This window comes from Dendrobates tinctorius, unplaced genomic scaffold (assembly GCF_039654945.1).
Source record: "Dendrobates tinctorius isolate UK_male_01 unplaced genomic scaffold, ASM3965494v1 ptg000011l, whole genome shotgun sequence".
Classification (NCBI taxonomy): domain Eukaryota; kingdom Metazoa; phylum Chordata; class Amphibia; order Anura; family Dendrobatidae; genus Dendrobates; species Dendrobates tinctorius.
The window spans coordinates 80,357,217-80,379,922 of NW_027361679.1; the positions used below are offsets into that span (position 1 = coordinate 80,357,217).

At 46.1% G+C, this 22,706-nt stretch overlaps 1 protein-coding gene across 1 annotated transcript in view; it reads right to left on the reverse strand.

The window, feature by feature from the left end:
* Positions 1-22,172: 22,172 nt before the first annotated feature.
* ERI1 (exoribonuclease 1) overlaps positions 22,173-22,706 on the reverse strand; it is a 50,161-nt gene continuing 49,627 nt past the window's right edge. The window contains exon 7 of the mRNA XM_073543651.1: positions 22,173-22,576. Within this exon, the coding sequence (XP_073399752.1) occupies positions 22,334-22,576 (243 nt within the window). The 3' untranslated portion in view covers positions 22,173-22,333. The remainder of the gene's footprint in view (positions 22,577-22,706) is intronic.

A 22,706-nucleotide genomic window follows, 5' to 3' on the forward strand; every position in this document is an offset into this window, starting at 1 on the left:
AAAACCCACAAGTGACATCATCTTGGATATTAGACCCCTAAGGAACAAATCCAGATGTGCCCCAACTAATCTACTGTTTACGGTCAAGTAAATTAGTAGTGCATGATGGTGTAGCACAATTTGAAGCAATCCTTCATACACAGGCCAGGTTTTTCGGGGCAGGTGTCGCATTGAAAAATGGTGTCCTTGTGTATTCCCATTTTGTAACACACTCGGCACCTTTTTTGCGGCTTACCTTTTCTTACGGTTGGCGGGACCACACCCGGAAAATGCTGACCTGGTACAATACAAGCACCTTCAGTTCCAGAAGTACTGGGGCCCGCTCCTTCCGGAGTGCCAAACATCAGGGCCTTAACCACTACCTCCTGGAACTGAAGGTACGACGTATCGGCGTGGTGTGCACATCGTGACAGCAGGAAAGCGTTGAGCATTGCCATTTGGACAGCTTTTTGTACCACACCTTGGCCTTTCTCCAAGCATTGTACAGTAGGAGTTGATTGGAGAGATCAATGCCCCCCCAAGTTTTTGTTGTACCCCAGTACATAGGTCAGTTTGCTGAACTGTGTAGAGGTACCCCGTACAGTGCTGAGGGCGCTGCCATCACCATGTATGGTGGTCAAAAGAAGGACATCCCTCTTGTCCTTGTACTTGACCACCAGCAGGTGGTCGCTACATTGGGCTCTGCTGTCACCTTTTCTGAGCATCTGCCCAAATAGCGATTTTGGAAGGCCTCTCTGATTTCTGCGGACATTACCGCAGGCTGCTGTACCTCATGCAGAGAGGGATTTGAAGAGTGGGATGCTGGTATAAAAGTTATCGGTGAAAAGGTGATAACCTTTATACAGCAGTGGGTGCACCAAATCCCACAAAATTTTCCCACTCACTCCCAGAACAGGGGAACACTCAAGAGGTTCAATCCTGGTGTCCTTCCCTTCGTAAACTCTAAACCTGTGGATGTACCCTGAGGTACTTTCACAGTTTGTAGAGTTTGTTCCCGTACCTGGCCCTCTAGCTGGGCAGTTACTCACGGAATCTGAGCCTTCCCTTAAAATGAACCAAGGACTCATCCATGCAGATGTCCCTTTGGGGCACATACACTCCAGCAAACTTTTTGGTGAAGTGTTCGAAGACCAGCTGAACTTTGAACAGACGGTCAAAGTTCGGGTCATCTCGTGCGGGACACTGTGCATTATCGATATAATGCAGGAATTTGTGAATGGCCTCAAAACGCGTCTGTGCCATGACCATTCGGAACACTGAAGTGTTATGTAAAATATCAACACTCCAATATTGCCAAAGATCTGGCTTCTTCAGGATCCCCATATGAAGGACCAGGCACCAAATTTGTGTCATTTCAACTGCATCTATAGGAGACCAGTTAGAAAATGATGAACGCGGGTTTTGTTTAAAAAATTGACGAGCGTACAAATTAGTTTGCTCCACTATGAGGTTAACAAAATCCTCAGAGAAAAAGACTTTGAAAAAGTCTATTTCTGTGAGGCCGGTGGTGTCAAACTTGATTCCTGATTCTGCCACAAAATCAGAAATCAGTGGCTCGTAATATTCGGGGGGGCAAGATCCATACTGGGTCCGCTGGTTCAGCTGCAGGAATGGTGGACACTGCCTCATCTTTTGTCCTGTTGCGTCTGCTTGGCAGTTCCGCAGGACCCGAGGAGGAAGATGAGGAGGAGGAATAGGATGATGAGGAATAGGATGAAGAGGAATAGGATGATGAAGAATCCGAAAAGTACAGAAATGTGGGATCCTCTCCCTTGCTATCAGTGCCGGAGGCAGGGAAAGAATATGCCTGCTACACTGAATAACGCTGTTGGGACGAAATTGATGAGCAGGACATTTTGTGTGTGAATATGGTGCTTTGTGTGTACTTTATTGATAACTGTATGTGTGGGGGGGGTTAGTGATTGGTGTAGACTATTCTTAAAAGAAAAAGCTTAAAGAAAAAAGCAAATAGGGAGAAAAAAATGCCTGTGGGGGGAAAAAAGTCTAAAACAGCAGGCCCTAGCTCGGATAAATGAACTGCGTCACTTATCAAAGTTTGGCGGGTGCAGGATGTGTACGGAGTTGGCGCAAAGGGGGCTGAGAAAAAAAGCGAGCATAAGTGTTGATCGGTGAACTGCGTCACCAATCAACGCTCGACGGCTGTGCAAAGGGGGGTAGGAAGAGGGGGGATGAAGGGATGAAGAGATCGGGCAGGGATCAGGGATCAACAGTTAGGGTTGTAGTCAGGTGGCGCAAAGGGGGGGTGAAAAAATGGGAAACAGCAGGCACAAGTTCTGAAATGAACTGCGTCACTTATCAAAGCTTGGCGGCTGCGGGAAGTGTGTACGGAGATGACGCAAAGGGGGCTGATAAAAAAAGCACTAGTGTTGATCTGTGAACTGCATCACCAATCAATGCTCGGCGGCTGCGCAAAGGGGGGTGGAGGGGGTAAAAAGAGGGGGAACGGGGGATTGGGGGCGATGAAGATAGATTGGGCAGTGATCAGGTAACACAGTTGTAGTGTCTCTTTTTTTCCTTTCTTCAGCAGGGATTGTGGTGTTACAGGCTGCTGTGGCACCACAATACCCAGCACAGGAGAAGCTCTTGCTGTGTGACCGCTCTGCAGGAATCCTCAGCTAGAGTGAGGACCCCTGCAGAGCAGTCAGACAAGTCACAGGCAGGTGACAGACAGGTCACAGAGCGGTCACACCGCTGCTGTGTGACCTGTCATTGGTGGGATTGAATGATCACATTGATCCCACCAATCACTGCTGGCCTGGTGACCATGGCAACTGCCTAGGATCGGAGCTCACAGCTCCAATTCCTAGGCAGGTCACAGCCAGATCACCAGCATGGCACAGAGCGGTCACAGCGTGACTGCGGCAGTGCCCTGTGATTAGCGTGATTGACAATGACATCGATCGCGCCAACCAGCTCCTGCAGGCCCTGTCCTAGGATCGGTGCTATTACATCACCAATCCGGGCCGGTATTTGCAGGGCACAGAGCGGTAATGCCGTTTTTTTTTTAGCCGGTGCCTTGACGTTGCCAGGCACCGGCCTAGGATCGAGTACATCGGTACTCGATCCTATCCTGATACCTCATTGGCTGAAACAATCTGTTCAGAATTGAACAGCCAATCACAGTGCTTGGGAGGCCGGGATCAGAGCCCGGGAGGCAGACACCATTTTCCCTAAGGTAAGATGGCGTCGGAATTTTAATGTGATCACCGTGACGGGATTGCATTAAAGGGCATGACGTACTATCCCGTCCATGGTCATATGGGCCCGGGTCACCTGGACGGGATAGTACGTCATATGTCAGGAAGGGATTAAAGAAAAAAAACAAAAAAAACACAGAAATGGAGATGGGCGGACCCCTGGATGTTCAGGCTCGGCCGAACAGTTAAAAAAAGTTCCTGTTCGGGTACCAGATCAGTACCTGGACCCTGATCACTTGAATGGGATAACCGAACATCCAGTGTTTGCCATGCTGTCATGTGCATGACAGTGCTGCAAACACTGCTTCTGATAGACGGTAAAATCATTACCACCGGTCAGACAGATGGGATTGGAGATATAAAAGGTTATCTCTGGTTACTGGCATGGGACTACTGCTCCCATCAGCCTACACCTGCTGCTGCTAATAACAGCAAGAGCAGGAGTGGCTGGGCTCTAAATAAAAAATAAATATATAAAAAAACAGCTTGGGTTCCCCTGTATTTTTGATAATCAGCCAGACAAAATCACAGGTGACTTCGGTGAGATCCCCTGCTAGTACTGCAAACAATTTCTCACGGTGAACTCACTGCTGCACCATGAGGTTTTTTTCTTACTGTGCTAGCAGGGATCTCACCGAGGTCACCGCAGTTCAAGGGCCCTGCTGGGAACGCAGCATCACTGACGTCACTAGTCACTGATGCTGGGCTCGCAGCAGCTCATTCAATAGTGGTTCTCAGTCTGGACGGTCGCATCTTGACACCACCCAGGTTGAAATATGTTTATCCCCAGACATGGATTACGGTGTGGGACAGAACTACGGACAGGTGAGGGATATGGTTGTTTTTATTTTTGTTTTGTTACAGGAAACGAGGGCTTCAATGGAATGGGTGATGACGCGAGTATGGTTTAATTTAGAATCAGTCTGCGTCATTCTTTCACATAACCCCTTTCCGACATCGGGAGTAATAGTACGCCTATGTTGGACTCCCTCCCTTTGATGTGGGCTCTAGCGGTGAGCCCACATTTTTCCCGGAACATGTCAACTGTTTTTGAACATCTAACAAGCGCCCGCAATAGTTGACAGCGGAATTTAACTCGCTTGTCCGACCCACCGGTTTGTTGGCATGACAGCCAAAGTTCTCCTGGAGACATCTATGGTTGTCAGTGCCAGCTTGCTGTGAGCGCCTACCAGTGGTCGGCGCTCACTGCAAGTAATTCTGCTATATAGAGGCAATATGATCATTGCCTCTATGTAGCAGAGCCGATAAGGTGATGGCAGCTTCTAGTCTCACATGGAGAATATTGAAGCATGCCAAAAGTTAAAAAAAAGTCTTAGTTACTCACCGGTTAACGGTATTTTTCGGAGTCCATGACAGCACCACCTGAGAGAGGGGATCCGCCCTTCAGGAACAGGAAACCTACAGATACAAAAAGGGCGGCACCTCTTCCACGCATCAGTTGGATTACAGAGCACAAGAGGACCTCCAAGGTTAATGGCATGATTTATGTACAATACTATTACTACTTAATTATTTATCACCAGTGGACATATACAAGAGGAAGGCGTGCACACCCAAATTAACTAAGGGAAGGGAATATATGGGTGCTGTCATGGACTCCGAAAAATACTGTTAACCGGTGAGTAACTAAGACTTTATTCGGTCATCCATGACAGCACCACCTGAGAGAATTACAGAGAGTAATAACTACTTTAGGGAGGGACTACAGCCTGCAGCCCCCTTACACCAAAGGAGAGGTCTGTGGAAGCACCCAGGTCTAGCCTATAATGACTATAAAAGGTGCTCGGAGAGGACCACGTAGCCGCCTTACATATCTGGTCAATGGAGACTTCCGATCTTTTGGCCCACGAGGTCGCCATGGCACTGGTGGAATGCGCCCTCAGCTTCCCAGGTGCCGACCTGCCTTTTGAGGTGTATGCTAGTGAAATAGCCTCTCTAATCCACCTGGCTAGCATATTTTTTCACGCTCTAAGACCTTTCCTAGGGCCTTGATGGGAGACAAACAGGGCATTCTCTTTCTTCCAGGGATCGGTAACTATATTCTATGATCTCCTAACATCTAGGGTGTGTAGTTTCTTTTCCTTCTCGTTAGCTGGATTGAGGAGGAAGGATGGAAGGACTATTTCCCGTGTCCTATGAAAGTTAGAAACTACCTTAGGTAAGTACGCTGGATCAGGCCTAAGTATTACCCTATCGTCTCTGAACTTTATATAAGGAGGACGCTTAGATAATGCCTGGATGTCGCTTACTCTACGAGCTGACGTTAGGGCTACCAGGAAGGCTACTTTGAGGGACAGGTTTTTTATGGAAACTGATGAGATCGGTTCAAAAGGAGCTTCCGTCATAGCCGTGAGGACTAGGTTCAAGTCCCATGGCATGAATATATCCTTCCCCACTGGTCTGGATCTACCTGCCACTTTAATGAATCTACTGACCCAGTAATTACCCGCGATGTTGCAGCTAAAGAGGGCCCCCAAGGCTGATACTTTACATACATTAGGGGTACTGGGGGAAAGCCCCATGTCCAGACCTTTCTGTAGAAATTCTAAGATTTGAATTATAGGCGCTGAATCCCCAGTGACTACTCCTGAGTTCTGAAGGAATTTTTTCCAAATTCTGACTTAAATTTTGGTCGTAATGATTTTCCTACTTTTAAGTAGGGTGTTAATCAGGTCTGGGGAGAAATCTTTATCTTTTAGCAGTGACCGTTCAAACTCCACGCCGTCAGATGTAGGCCAGCCACCTGAGGAAGATAGGAGATCAGGGATGTCCGGAAGAACCCAAGGATCGGACACCAGCATGGTCCTGGGCCAAAATGGAGCGATAACTATAACCCTTGCCTTGTCTTTTCTGATTTTCCTCATCATTAGGGGTAGTAGAGATAGGGGAGGGAAGGCGTAGGCTAGCCTGAAGTCCCATTTTATCAAAAAGGCATCTACCGCCAGAGGATTCTCTCTGGAATTTAGGGAGCAGAATTGTCTTATTTTCCTGTTTTCCTTGGTGGCGAAGAGATCTACCTCTGGTTGTCTCCACCTTTGTACAATCAGGTTGAAGATGGAGGTTTTTAGGGACCATTCTCCTTGCCTTAGCAGATTGTGGCTTAAGAAATCTGCCGTGATGTTTCCTTTCCCTTTTATATGTAGAGCTGTTAAAGATAGAAAATGCTGCTCTGCTAGTTGGAACAAACGCTCTGCTACATTCATCAGGGGTTTGGAACGAGTCCCGCCTTGGTGATTGATATAAGCCACGGTGACCTGATTGTTGGAGAACACTCGCACGTGATGGCCCTGTAGATACACAAGGAGCTTTTTAGCTGCCTGCTCCACTGCTGTCGATTCTTTCAGGTTAGACGACATTTCTATCTGATGATGCTCCCATTGGCCCTGGACCAGAATCTCACCCATATGGGCCCCCCAACCGGAGGGGCTTGCATCTGTGATGATTATGCGGGTTATGTTATACTCCCAGGTCACCCCTCTGGATAAATTATCCTTCTCTAGCCACCACTCTAGGGACTCCCTTGTGTTTCGGGACAAGTTAGCTGGCCAAGTAACCCCCAAGAACTCATTGATGTAATAAAACCTCGCCCTGTAGTTTCCTTGCATGAAACTGGGCCCACTGAACCACGGGGATACAGGATGAGAGAGAACCCAGAAGGGACATGGCTTTCCTGAGGGACATGGTAGGGTTATTGGAAGCGTTCAGGACCTGATAGTGTAGGAGAACAAGCTTCTCCGGAGGCAGACGGCATTCCTGTTTCTCAGAATCTAGGATTAGACCTAAGAATTGCTGGACTCTCATCGGCTGTAACCGAGATTTTTTGATGTTAAGCAACCATCCTAACTGCTCTAGGGCAGACATTGCCCTTTGTAGCTGTTGCAAACAATGTTCCGCCGTTTTGCCTACAATAAGGAAGTCATCCAGGTAGGGGACTACTAGAATGTCTGATTCACGTAGATGGGACATAACCTCTGCTATAACTTTAGTAAACACCCGGGGAGAGACTGCCACCCCAAAGGGGGCCGCATATTGAAAATGTTGAACTGACCCATCTAACTGAACCGCCACTCTGAGGAAACGCTGATGAGCTGCATGACTGGGTATAAGGTAGTAGGCGTCTTTTAAATCTAACACCACCATAAAGCAATTTTGAAACAGCAATTTTATTGTGGAATTGATTGTTTACATTTTGAACGGACGTATGACCAGGAACTCGTTGAGGGCCTTAAGATTTATTATAGTCCTGAAGGAGCTGTCTGGCTTACGGACTAGGAACAGAGGGGAGTAGAAACCTTTTCCTCTTTCTCCCTCTGGAACTTCTGTCAGGACCTTCTTGCGGCATAGATCATGAATCTCGGCCTACAGGGCAGCTTGTTCTGATAGCGAAGACCTGAGTGGGGTGACCTTAAATCGATCTTGGGAACCCAGGAGAATTCTAGTTGTAGTCCCGCAGCTATCAATCCCAGTATCCAGTTGCTACTAGAGATCAGCGACCAGGCCGGGTAGAAGGCAGCTAGTCTCCCTCCTACCGGAGCAACTAGTCATTGGGGCGGCTTTTTAGCGTCACGTGCTGGACCTTCCTGGCGCCCCCCTCCTCCAAACATAAATCCTGTACCTTTCCTTCTTTTTTCATCCCAAATGCCTTGATCTCTGGACGACCTTCTACGGAAATATCCCTTCCTGATAAAGGGACGTCTATAAGAAGGGTTTGGCAGACTGGGGAATTTCGTTTTATCATCCCCGGCTTTTTCGAACAGTTCGTCCAGGACGGGACCAAATAGATATTCCCCCTCACACGGAATGGAACAGAGTCGGGACCTGGCCTGGATATCTCCTGGCCAACACTTCAACCAGAGCGCCCTTCAGGCTGCATTAGATAATCCTGCGGTCCTGGCCGATATCCTTGCAGAATCTGCCGAAGCATCAGCTAAAAAAGCAGCAGCATTTTGGATGATCGGCAGGGTTTTCTGGATGGATGCTCTCGAGGCTCCGTCTTTCAGCTGAGAATCCAGTTGATCTAGCCAGACCATCATGGATCTGGCTGTACATGTGGCAGCCACCGCTGGTCTTAGAGCGCCTGCTGACATCTCCCATGTTCCCTTTAGAAAAGAATCCGCTTTTTTATCCAACGGATCTTTTAAGGAGGCCATGTCGTCAAAGGGTATGGAGGATTTTTTGGAGGCTTTGGCTACTGCTGCGTCAAGCTTAGGGGCCTTATCCCATCTGCTTACCACTGGGTCATCAAAGGGTACCTCCGCTTGAAGGCTGGTGGCAAGGTGCCCCTTTTTTCAGGCCTCTTCCATTCTCTATCTATCAAGCTCTGGACTTTATCATTTAATGGAAAAGCCCTGCGCTTCCTGGGATCTAGACCCCCGAACATCATGTCCTGCACTGAGAGTTCCGGCTTTATGTCTGCTACCCCCATGGTGGACCTTATTGCCTTGACTAGCCTATCCATTTGGTCTAAGGGAAAGCAGAACCGGCTAGAGTCCTCATCCGAAGACGAAGAGGAGGCCGGGGACTCTGAGGAGTCATCGTCTTTCCTAGGGGCGACCGAGGACTCCGAGCCTGAAAAACTAGCCTCTCTTCTCCTGGAAGATTCTCCTTGTGATAGGGCTTTCATCTCTGTCCTGATTATCTCACTCAGGCTTGTGGTGAAGTCAGGCGTCTCTTCCGCTACCTGTATAAACGGGGAGAGTGTAAGGGCCTGTCCATCCACCCATGGACTATCGTTCCCTTTTAAACCCTACCGTCTGTCGCACGCATGGCTGACACAACTTTTTAGGGTGGGCATCTGGCAAGGGGCAACTACAGAGGGCACATTCCCTGTGCTTCTGTTTTCCCAAACTTTTCTTCCCCTGCGAAAAAAACCATAAGGGAACACTGCATCAGGGTACTTTCACGTAGATCTCTTACCCATGCAGTTGAAGCAGGTACCGGATCACGGAGGGAAGCAGGGGGATCCTTCAGTCTGGAGGAACTTCTGCGGCTTTGTCCGCTCGCTTGTCCTTGCTTCTTTTGCTGGCCACTTGTATGAGGTTTCACTGTGGCCTGTTTCTGCAGGAGCTCCTGCACCTCGTCCTGCTGGTCTATGGGGGCTTCCGTTGTATCCATTGCAGCAATGAGCCTTCAGAAGCACCCCAGCAGCGTCCCAGCCTGCCTTATAATGCCTCCTGATATCCGGGTCAGCAGGGTTCTGGCCAAGGGCACCTCCCACCCGGGACCCTCCCGCGACCTCCCCGCCCCATGCTCTGGCCTCCCCCCCGGCCGCTGCACATGACCCAGGATAGCCGTGCTTCTGCGGCATATACCGGAAAGCCGGCCGGCACCCGACTTCCGGTTTCGGCGTTCCCGGCCCCACCCCCTCTCCGCCGCGTCACTTCCGCCGCTCAACTGAGACCGCGGGAACGGAAAGAAGCGGCGCCCCCAGCTCAGTAATGCCTCCAGCCCCCCCGTGCGCCGCCCTGCGCCTGCCGACTGGACGCTAACATCGGACCCGGATGAGGAGAGGATCGGACCCCAGGGGGAACGCACCAGGAGGGACCTGGCATACATACCTCTGGTGCTGGCACTCTGGAGATGGCTGTCCTCCGGACCCCTTGCTCCACCTGCTCCGCACACTGCCATGGAGACCTGCTCGGCCCCAACGTGGCACCTCCAGGGACCCCGCACTGACCGAGGTAGGAGACCCCCCCGCTACCTGGGTTGGTCAGCCGGCCTGGGAATATCCTCGATGATCCATACCGGACGATCTGTAGGAAGTCCTGTCCTCTAGGAACAGAAAAGCAACTGATGCGTGGGTGAGGTGCTGCTCTTTTTGTATCTGTAGGTTTCCTATTCCTGAAGGGCGGATCCCCTATCTCAGGTGGTGCGGTCATGGACGACCAAATAAAAAAATGTTTTTATAACAATATAAAAGTTCAAATCACCCCCCTATCACCCCATTCAAAATAAAAAAAAGACAAACATATTTGGTATCGCAGCGTTCAGAATTGCCTAATCAATAAAAAAAAGGATTAACCTGATCGCTAAACGCCGTAGCGAGAAAAAAAAGTCAAAACGCCAGAATTTCTTTTTTTGGTTGCCGCAACATTGCACTAAAATGTAATAATGGGCGATCAAAAGATTGTATCTGCACCAAAATGGTATCATTAAAAATGTCAGGTCGGCACAAAAAAAATAAGCCCTTACCCACCCTGAGATCACAAAAAAAATGGAGACGCTACAAGAAAATGGCCCAATTTTTTTTTTTTAACAAAGTTTGGAATTTTTTTTCACCACTTAGATAAAAAAAGAACCTAGACATTTTTGGTGTCTATGAAGTCGTACTGAACTGGAGAATCATAATGGCAGGTCAGTTTTAGCATTTAGTGAACCTCGTCAAAAAAAGCCAAAAACAAAATGAAAGTGTAGGATTGCAGTTTTTTTTTGCAATTTGACTGCACTTGGAATTTTTTTTTCAGTTTTTTAACATACATGGTAAAAACAATTGTCGTTCAAAAGTACAACTCGTCCCGCAAAAAACAAGCCCTCAAACGGCCATATTGGTGGAAAAATAAAAAAGTTACAGCTGATAGGGAGAGAGTTAAATTAACCCTTCATGGTTGAGCCAGTGATGTCCAAATTATTCCACAGAGTGTTGCTAGCAACTCAAATGACCAAACGAAGACATGTCTCTGTATGGGACGATCCAAAGAGATCGGTAACCCGTTTATTGTAGTCTCTTCTTTTATAATATTTCACTTAATTATGCAAAGTTCTCAACTACCAATAACATCATTTCACTTTATAAGCCAATAATATTGCAAGAAAACCGGAAACTACATATATGTCCATCATAGAAAGTAGTATAGTGGCATATTCTTCAGAGTAGCACACCACCCGCTCCCTTATCTTGCACCTGATGGGAACAGTCTGGTTTCATGATAGCCCATGCCAGTTACAAAAATTTATCTTACAGCAACAAAAATGGAGAAACAAAACCTTCAGAGAATGGATAAAACGAAACTTCAGCTTTGACTTTAGTTTTAACCCTTCACAATCCCCCCTAGATAAAAATTTTTAACACATATGCAGCATCAGAGGTGCTATCCTAAGCTAACAGCTTGAGGGGTACTGGTCTTCACATGACTGATGCCATGTTACCAGTCATGGCTGTCGCAGCGCACCCATCCCCCTGTATACTGTAGTTCACGAATAACAATTTTTGATGATGGTGGTAGAGATCTTTTGTAGGTAGGCATGTGCTTGGCTTCAACATCTTCATCAAGTAGCCTTTTGAGATCGGTGCAGAGAAGAGCAGGGGCAACGACGCCTTTGATATCATTAGCTGTCTTAGTGCAGAATTTCCTAATACATACAGAAATACACCAAAGAACAAGTTTTAGTATCACATATACAACAAGGATACAGGCAGCAATATGCAACAAGCTTTGTAAGATCCCAGCTATCCAGCCCCCAATTCTCTTAAACCAATTGGCTGGATTGAGAAAGGAGAAGGTGTCTGACCACCAACTGTCCTTAATACGATCAGTCTTTATTGTATTGATCTCTGAGTCTTTGAATGTCTTCTAACTTTAACTTCATAGTACTGTTAGGATCTATATAATGACAGCAAGCGGGTCCAATGACCTGACACATACCACCTTGTGCTGCTGTTAAGTAGTACAGCACTATAGTATGTTGATTAGTGACTATAATAAGTTGATTTTGGACAGCCACAGTAGTATTAAGTATGTCCAGTATATCCCAAATTTGATCAGCTAGATAGTCTGTGGCCCTAACCAATTTATCCCACATTTGTGTAATCATAGGGTAAATGAAAATGGAACTGACAATTTTATTGGCCACACTCATCTGCACTATATGTGGTCTCCCTGAAGGGTGGGGTGACTTGTCCGTAGCTCTTTTGTATAATGTATGTTTGGGTATAGCCTGTGTTTCCAACTGTTTGGAATAACAAAGGTGGCCGGGGTCAAGCGACCCAGAGTACAAGTACCCCTTACCCCTACTGGCAACCATTTATAAGCATTGTCTCCACATACCCAGAATATATTATTAGGTAAATCCCCTAGGGCTGAATGTTGCAGTACCAATCTATGAACTAAGTCTATGAATGCAGATGCATTCTGAAGCATACACCAAGCTGGATTTCCACAAGTGGGGGTTCCTGGTACATATTCATATAACTCAGTACAAGATATATTGCCAGGAATACTGGCACAGGTTTCGATAGAACCCTGGGGAAACAAATTAGAAAATTTCCATGACGTATTATGCAACCTTCTTTCTAGCAACATTGATTTGAAGGCATCAGTAGAGTGTGAAGTTACATTGAAACTGACTTGTAAACCATACATTGGAATTTGCCCTAGATTGGTTAGACTAGTCTTATTCTTAGGGACCCAAGCCCCTCCTTTGTAGGCCAAATATTGAAGTTGGGTATTGCTTCCTAAAAGGTTACCTTGCCACCAGGGGTATCCTACCCATCCCACAATAGGTATACCAACAGTTAAATTCCATAATTTAGCATTATCTGTGGCATTATTAGCGAGTGTGTCAGAACAGTCAGTCCAAGCAAATAACTCCTCAGGTGGAACAGGGATAGCCAAAAAGGGGATGCTCGTGGCTAACACTGGTGAATACGTGCAGATCCAACAGTCTGCCAGAGACTGGGAATTGCCCAACAAATCTCTCAGTAATTTTTCATGATGTTGTATAAACTTATTATTCAAGGACATTGGGGAATTTATGCTGTCCCATGCAGTTACCAATAATGATATGGACAATGCGAAAGACCAGAACATTATGCCCCCTTATTTGCTATTGGCTTGTTTAACCAGCTTGCAGTGCGATGTGTGAATCCAAGTCGGTCTTCCTTCTAGTTTCACTGATGTAGGGGTGATGAGGAGGACTTGATAGGGACCGTCATACAAGGGTTCTAGTCTGGGCTTCCTGACATGCCTTTTCACGACTACCAAATCACCAGGCTTCAGGTTATGACAGGTGTCGGTTTCTGCTGAATCTGGAAAAGAAGAAGAAACTAGAGCATGGGTGTTAGCAAGATTTTTACTAAGCTGAATAATATATTGAACAACACGGTCAGTCTCTTCTGATAACTGCTGAGGTTGGAAATTTGCAACTGGGGCCTAGTACCAAACAATATCTCATATTGGGACAGGCCATGTTTTGCAATAGGGGTAGTACGAATGTGGTATAGTACAATGGGTAGGAGCTCTGGCCATGGAGCCGAAGTCTCCTGCATCATTTTGGTCAATTGTCCCTTCAGTGTGCCATTCAATCTCTCAACTTTCTCACTGGATTGTGGGTGGTACGGAGTATGGAAGGCTACAGTGGATCCAAGCATTGCCAGAACTTCTTGGTACACATGAGAAGAAAAGGCCGGGCCTTGGTCACTTTCAACAACTTCTGGAACCCCATATCTGCATATGACTTCCATCACCAGTTTCTTCGCTGTGGTCTTTGCAGTCATGTTGGTAACAGGGAATGCTTCCAGCCAACTGGAGAACCGGGGCCCAGTAGAATTTTTGCACCAGTGCGAGGGCCTAATTCTTTCCTTGATATGTAGGTCCATGTGCCCATGTGGCAATAGCAGGGTACATCCGCTTAGGGAGACACACAAGCCGGTCCTTTTTCCAGAGACCATTATCCATACGTGCCCCATTAGTCTTCCACTGCTTCACCTCTTCCTTTGGAGACATTCTCTGCGTTGTCATTAAGCGGTCTTGCGGGGTCCGACAGAAAACTTCAGTCTGTTGTAGATCCTCAGGTTCTTGTAGGGTCAGTGCTTCTTGTAACTGTTTACGCTGAGAGCGTGTGGTCACCATAGTTGGTATGGTTGGTTCAACAGGTAAAAGAGCGGCGGCTTCTGCTTGCATATCCGCAAATGCGTTGCCAACAGTCTGTGGACTATTCCTTGGACCGTGCACCTTAACTTTGATAATAGCCACCTGAGTAGGTAATTTGATCGAGTCCATGAGGGTTTTAACAGCTTCAGCATTTTTCACTGGGGTTCCGGCAGTAGTAATAAACCCTCGATTGCCCCATAGAGCCCCAAAATCGTGAGCAATACCAAATGCATACCGTGAGTCCGTATATATATTAGCCCGTCTGTTCTTGGCCAAAGTACATGCAGTAGACAGAGCCTGGAGTTCTGCTTCTTGTGCTGACTGAGGGCGGGAGCGCAGCTGCGTGCACTACAGTGTCCTCTGAGGTAACAGCATATCCCGTGTGGAATCTACCAAACTCGTCAGCATATCTTGAACCATCCGTGTACAACACCAGATCGGGATTTGGAAGTGGATTCTCACTGACATTTGGTGGATTAGCTGTTTCTTCAGTCAAAAGTTGGGAACAATCATGTTGGAGAAAATCCTCATCACTGCCATCTTTCTTGGGGACCGGCAGTAAAGTAGCGGGGTTGATTGTAGTACAGCAATGCAACTTGACATAATCAGGCAAAAGGAGTGAACACTGCAGCCGTAAGTGTCATTGCACAGTCAAATATCTTGGTTGCTGAAGGCTCAGTATTGCTGCAATATCATGTGGGGCAAAAAAATGTGCGTTCCAGTAGCCAGTTAGTCCTGGTAGGACTTCTATGCACTTACTTCTGGTAATTGCTCTGTCGCAGTCTCGCCTCAGCCAGACTGCGACAGAGCAATTACCAGAAGTGCATAGAAGTCCTACCAGGACTAACTGGCTACTGGAACGCTAGCACTATTTGTGGGTTTAGTGGATCCCTCCTTACCCAGCACTTTGTCATTTTTTTCAACAGTGGATATCGTCCCTGCACCGGCTCTAAATAAAGCCAACAAAGACCATTATAGAGAGTCTATCAGGATTTACACCTGGGTAGCATAACAAATCTAGCACAAGTAAGTGCATATGTACCCCAGGAACTGGGACTGAATATCAAGGTTGTGGTCACTGTTAGTAATTGAAATTCTCTTCATATTTAGTATTGTATCAATTGATCCACCATAAAGGGAACACCCCGAAGAGAATATAAACGTTAAGATACAACCAGTGAGTATGGTGGACATGCAAGGAGTGGTGTGACCTTTTGTATGATTTATTGGTACCTTAATATATCATTGTTCCAATAGCATCAGCAGCTATCAAAAACGAGATCTCTACCAACAGATAAACTGCAAACTACTTGCCACGTAGACATCTCAACTTACACAGAATATTCTACATCAACTTCATTTTTAATTAAGTATGTATAACTGCTGTTAAGTATTTACTCCCCCCCTTTTTTTGCAAACTGGTTGGGACTGTTTTGGGCCCCTTGTGGCATAACTGTCCACGTTAACTGTCGTCCCTGAAAAGTGAATGCAAACAGAAACTGCCAATCTGGGTGTAACGGAATGCTAAGAAGGCATTGGTAAGATCGATGACTGTAAACCAAGCAGCATCCTGGGGTATTTGGGACAAAAGAGTATGTGGATTAGGCACCACTGGAGTTTCCAGAATTGTAGCTGCATTAACTGCCCGTAGATCTTGTACCAGCCGGTACAGAGGGCTGGCCAGGTGGGGTCTTTTTCTTAATGGGAAACAAGGGCGTATTACATGGAGAAACACAGGGTACCAGAGCACCGTTATCAAGTAATGTTTTTATTTGTTCCTGAAGGCCCCACTCCTGATCATGTTTCAAAGGATAGTGATGGACTTTGGGAAAAGGGGCACCAGGTTTGAGAAATACTTTTGCTGGTTCTACAGGCATTTTCCCTATATCATTTGGCCCTTTTGACCAAAGTTTAGATGGTATCTCTGAGAGGTATGGGGTGAGTCGTTGATCCTCAGGTAATATTGGGGGTGGATCTGGGCCTATCAGGGCCATCTTAACTGTGGGAAGGGCATGCAAAATACAGATTTCCTCAGTCTTCATCTGCATAGGGGTTATGTAACGTAAGAACCATCTGACCATCATCTTGGAATTGTATTCTGGAGCGGAACTGTGATAATAAATCTACCCCCAGTAAATTTACTGGACATGTGGGAGAGATCACGACCTGAGCAGTAAATTAGGGGAAGGGTCCTACAGGGATGGGTTTTGTAAGAGTATGTTTATTGGGTCTGCCATCTACTCCAATTAAAACAAGCTCTTGATCTGAGAATTGAATATGGATATCCGTAGGTACATCTGATGATTTGATTATAGAATTGGCCGCCCCAGTGTCTACCATGAACTTAACAAGGGTGTCCCCTACAGGGAGCGTGACGGATGAGCATGCCCCAGGTTTGGTAGAGGACATTGTGATGGCAGACCCTGGTTGGCCACCCCTTAAGTATGGACAATTATCAGGATTTTGGGGCTGTCCGTAACCGGGGTATCCTCTAGGGTTCCCAGTATTTAGATTACGATTGGAAGAGAGAACTTGAGGGTAGCATCTATCAGGGGGAGTGTGAGTCTCTCTGAAAGTGACCAAGTCGGCCACAGCAACAGCATTGTAGACGAGAATTGGCATGGCGGATCTGGGGAGGAAGGTTCCTATTCATAGGATTAGGAGAGCTATTGGAGTAGCGAGCTGAAGTCTGAGGGAGGGCCAGAGTTTGCTGTGTGCTCCAGTCATAAGGAACCAGCTGTGTACTCGCAGCCGCGCTAGGCACAATGGTGGGGGCTGCTGTTATTGGAGGAACTGGAGCTGCTACAGCTGCAGGCTTATTGTTCTGCTTCCCTGCCGCTGCAGAACAGGTTAAATTCTTCTGGAAACTTTTTATTACTTTCAAAGCATCATCCAGAGTGGAATTCTCAACATCAGGTCTAACTAACATCGCCTATTGCAATTTGGGTTTAAGGCTGGACATCAAAGCTGCCACAAAAAGATGTGTATGGGCTTTAATATACAGTGAGAATCCCAGATCTCTAAATACTACCATAAGACACCCATAGAACTTCTCAGCAGTCTCCCCCTTGTCCTGTGTGACATCTGTGAGGTAGCTTGGTCCGCCAATCTATCTTGTGCCCAGACCTTTAAAGCATTGCAGAAATCAACACCACTCTCATAGGTTCCCCCATCCAGATCCACATTATACCACCCTCAATAATTGGAAAATACCCCTCCCCAGCTTTTACTCGAAGTATGTGCAATAGATCTCTTCGGGGAGTAGAATAAATCTCTCGATTTGATGCCATTTGCCTGTAGAAAACCATGGGGGGGGGGGGGGGAAGTCTCTGGATCGGGTAATTGATTGCAAAGAGTTTCTATCTGTGATGGGGTGAAGGGAGTATACTTTGACCTGTCAGGAGTCGTTTCCACATTATCTTCTTCAAATTCGGATATTACTGACAACTCAGGGGGGGAGGAGGTAGCGGCAGTACGGGCACAAGAGGCATCTGCTGTGGGAGCGGGGCAGGAGGCTCTCTTACAGTTAGAGATTGTATTGCCTGATGGGCCGTTAGGCGGCTGTCGAGGACAAATCGGACCTACTCCAATTTTATGGGGTTTCCCTGTATACACCGCTCTATTGCGGATACTATGACCATGGCGGCATCCTTCCTGGGATATTGAAAAATACCAGCAGAGATTAATGGTATAGCCACTGTACGTTGAGGCATCGTAGTGGGGGGGACAGAGGAGGCATACAGGATTGCGTTCTGGACAGCCTCAGTGAGCAATTATTGGGACCTAGGAATATTGATAGGGTCATATCGTGGTCCCACTGCATGTATTACATATTGACATGGCAGCTGTCCTGCTCTGGTTGCTGCGACCTGTCCTGTTTCTACCTGGCCATACATTTGTATATATGAATCAGATTCTTCCTGTATCATGGGTCCGCCTTTCTGTGAAATTTTTGCGGCCAGTCCTCCAGCATGGCGGAGTTGATTATTCGCAGCATTTACTATGGTCCCAACATGCTGCTTCGTGAGATCCCCTGTCCCTATCCTAAAGAGCACATCATGAAGGTGGGGGTCCAGGAATAATATTGGAATACATTTCCTAAAAATCTTCTATCTCCTCTAAGCATCCTGTCTCTGACCTGGTAACTAAAGTAGAAGGGGGTGGCTATTCATGACCACTAGCAATATTAAGCATAACGGGGACTGGGGCTGCCGGCGGATAATAGGTAGTCAGCATTCAGCAAAGGAATGGTGAGGGCGGCTGCTCCCCGTACCACAATTGTAACAGACCTCCCTCTCTCCACTGAGGATTAGTAACTCCGCATAAAGCACAGATCCACCCGGCAGGATCATAGGGTGGGGGCGTACTGAGTTTCGGTAGTCCAGGATATATTGGTGCCCTGGGGTTAAGCACAGAGCTTACAGTCGGAAGGAGAGGCTTGATTTCCTGGGGAGGGACCTTATCATCTAGCAGGGAAACTTCTTGTTTCAAATCACTCTTAACTATTTGTCTGCCTGAAACATTAGTCTCGATATCAGTGTCTTCTTTAATCACATTCTCAATTCTTTCCTGTACCACAACACTTCCAGTCTTTTTCTTAGTGGTAGACAATTTTCCTTTTTCCACATAGCAATAAAAACAATCAGAATTCACTTGCTGTTCAATTTCCACATAAGCGTCATTATACAATTCATGGGCCAAGCCACGGAATTCCTCAGCGCCTTTAAGTAATCCATCATCAGTCAACCTCCCTTTATTCTTTTTAACTCCTTCGTCCCATACCGTAGCCTCCCGCCCATAGGAAATTCCAGAATCGAAAATATTTTTCCTGCATTCCTGACAGATTTCTTTCCTCGTCTTTGAATCATATGACTAACAGTATCTGATCCTTCACACAATTCAAAACTTTTCTTTTTCTTCCACAGAAACATAATTCTCTCCTTTAGAGCTAAATATCCTTACTTCAGTTGTGCACAGATCTGGAGCAGCTGTATCAGTCTGTTCCACAGGGTCAATAATCCCCCTCTGGGATTGCCCAAGATTCAACGCGGTACTCAGTGAAAGGAGGAGGGCGTCTCAGACTATCCCTCCGGATACCTCTAGTTAGATAGATATCTATCTATCTCTATATATACACCTGAGTTACGCATCCTACCCAGTCTTCGATCACATCACCACGCCCAATACTAACAATGATTGGGATTTCAGGATATTTTGACTATTAAGAGTCACAATCACTGGTCAATCCGGGGTGTCCATCCCTTATGAGGTACGGTTCGAGCACTGGGCCCCCAACGGGACTGCACCTCTATATGATTACACCCATGAATCACCCCACCACGGGGAAAAACCTCAGATCCTCTTTGCAGCAACAAGCACAGGAAAAACCACACCAAAACGGTCAGTCTGAACAGTATAACTGCCATCTTACCGTGGTTGTTGTGGGGGATGATCAGTCCCAATTTTCCAGCACCTGTGTCCGCTCCGAGGGTCCTTTGTCTTGTTGTCCTCCGGGGGGCAGAGGTGTCCCTATTCGGGGGCCCCACATTGGGCGGCCAAGCTGATAGGGAGAGTTAAATTAACCCTTCACGGTTGAGCCAGTGATGTCCAAATTATTCCAGAGTGTTGCTAGCAACTCAAATGACCAAACGGAGACGTGTCTCTGTATGGGACGATCCAAAGAGATCGGTAACCCATTTATTGTAGTCACTTTTATAATATTTTGCTTAATTATGCAAAGTTCTCAACTACCAATAACATTTCACTTTATAAGCCAATAATATTGCAAGAAAACCGGAAACTACATATATGTCCATCATAGAAAGTAGTATAGTGGCATATTCTTCAGAGTAGCACACCACCGGTTCCCTTATCTTGCACGTGATGGGAACAGTCTGGTTTCATGACAGCCCATGGCAATTACAAAAATGTATCTTACAGCAACAAAAATAGAGAAACAAAACCTTCAGAGAATGGATAAAATGAAACTTCAGCTTTGACTTTAGTTTCAACCCTTCACACGGCTCTGAGAAGGGGAGCAAACAAACGCAAAACTGAAAAAAGCTCCAGGGGTTAAAGGACTTAATACTTGCAGTGTGTTTAACTTACAATATAACTATAGGATGGGTGTCTTATAGATGCCTCTCCATTACCAAGCCGTGGGCTTGATGTCACCAGACAATACAAAGGTGGCATCAATCCCACAAATATGAAACCCACTTGTCACCGCTACGGGGCACGTGGGAAGAGCTGGGCAAAGCACCAGAATTGGAGGATCTAATTGATGCATATTTTCTGGGCAGCTACGGGCTGCTGTTTTAAGTCTGGGAGGGGCAATATCAATGGGCACTTACCAGCCTGAGAATACCAGCCCACAGCTGTCAGTTTTATCAAGGCCGGATGTCAAGAAAAGGGGGGAAGGGGCTACACTTTTTTTTTTTAATTAATTGAATAAAGCGTGAGGACCCCTCTATTCTTGATAACAAACCTTACTAACGTGGCAGCTGAGGGTTGCAGCCCCCAGCTGTCAGTTTTGCCTGACTGGTTATAAAAATTAGAAGGGAACCCACACTTTAAAATTTAGAGCGCAGGTGGCAGCTGATGAATACTCCCATCAGCCGCTCCTGCTCTCACTGTTATTAGTAACATAGTTATTAAGGTTGAAGGAAGACTAAGTCCATCTAGTTCAACCCATATCCTATCCTAACTTGCCCTAACATGTTGATCCAGAAGAAGGCAAAAAAAATCCCATGTGGCAAACAGTAAGCTTCACATTGGGGAAAAAAAAATTCCTTCCCGACTCCACACACGGCAATCAGACTAGCTCCCTGGATCAACGCAATATCAAGGAAACTAGTGTATATAAGGCCTCTTTCACACTTCAGTTTTTTGTATCAGTTCAAATCCGCCAAAAAGTCAGACAAGCGGATCCGTTCTCAACTGATGTGAACGGATGCCACAGGATCCGTTTTCAGACGGATCCTGAAAATGAGGAAATTTAAAGGAAATGCTGGCGAGAGAGAGAGAGAGCGAGAGAGAGAGAGAGAGAGAGAGAGAATTTTATTTTGTCCAGCACCCAGAAAGAATTTCGGGTTAAATGAGTGTCTGTAGGATCCGCCAGAGAAAAAAACGTTGCAAGTTCCGTTTTGAAATCTTTAAGGATGGTGACGGACAGAAACTTTTGGCGGATCCTCAAAAAAAACGGATACAACGGACAGCAATCCGTCACAATCCGCCATTAATGAAAGTCAATGGGGAAAAAAACGGATCCTCAAAAGAAAATTGAGGATCCGTTTTTTTTCAAAACCTGGCGGATTGTGACTGATTGTAAAAAACTGAAGTGTGTAAGAGGCCTAACCTGTAATATTATACTTTTCAAGAAAGGCATCCAGTCCCTTCTTAAATTTTAGTAGGGAATCACTCATTACAACATCAAATGGCAGAGAGTTCCATAGTCTCACTGCTCTTACAGTAAAGAATCCACATCTGTGATTATGCTTAAACCTTCTTTCCTCTAGACGTAGAGGATGCCCCCTTGTCCCCGTCACAGGGCTAAGAGTAAAAAGATAATTAGAAAGGTCTTTGTACTGTCCCCGGCTGCAGGTGTAGTAAACTTTATACCTCCGATCACATCTGCGGGCTTCATGCTGTCATTTGACAGCATGGGCATTGTGGTTGTCTGACTGCCCGGCGGTAGTGATTTTACTGTCGATCAGAATCAGTTTTTTCTGCACTGTCATGCACATAACAGTGTGGCAAACACCCAGTGTTCAGGGGGCCAAACCAACAGAGTAACCCGGACTTCCTGGTGAAGTCAGTGTATGGTGTCCGTGCCCGAACAGTAGGTGTTTGGTACGGAAGACAAACTTTACTTTTAGTGTTCGCTCATCTCTAATATACAGGTGTACTGCTGCATCCATATTGGGTACAATAGTCCTCAAATATTCGAAATGTGATGCGAACAGGCACTGATATTCATAGGGTTCAAAGTATAAAGCCATTAGTACTTCTGCAAAATTACACTTTTTTTCAGAACTTTATTTTTTATAAATTAAGAAAACCCGAGCACTATTGCAACTTTTATTACTGAAACAATCCACAACGGCATGACATCTTCTATACTATTGCCCCCACACAGACAGCAGGAACTTAAACAGGACTTGGATATCTTTTTCTTTAAAATTTAGTGTAAAGTGCTCGAAAAATAAAACTTAAGAAAATAAAATGCTATTTTTTGAATTGTGGATTTTGAGGAACCGCAGCCCCTTCAAGAGGCAGGGAGCTAGATACAGTCATTAGCTGTCCTGCATGCAATCTCTCATTCATACGGAGCTCACAGCCATCTTGAAGCATGCGGATTGCTATTCGCGCAATGTTCTTTGAATCATCTAAACCAGAGTGAAGGCGTCCATCAAATCTCATGCCCAGTTTCTCAAGCATAGTAGTCAGCTTGGTCCGACCTCTTGGAACCTGTGTATTAAAGAAAATAACATTTCAAAGACACGTGACTCATTTTTTTTTCCCAGATTACAAGCTATTTTGTATATAAAATATCTTATGATCAAAATATATAAATAGTTGCAGATTGAAATCGCAATAC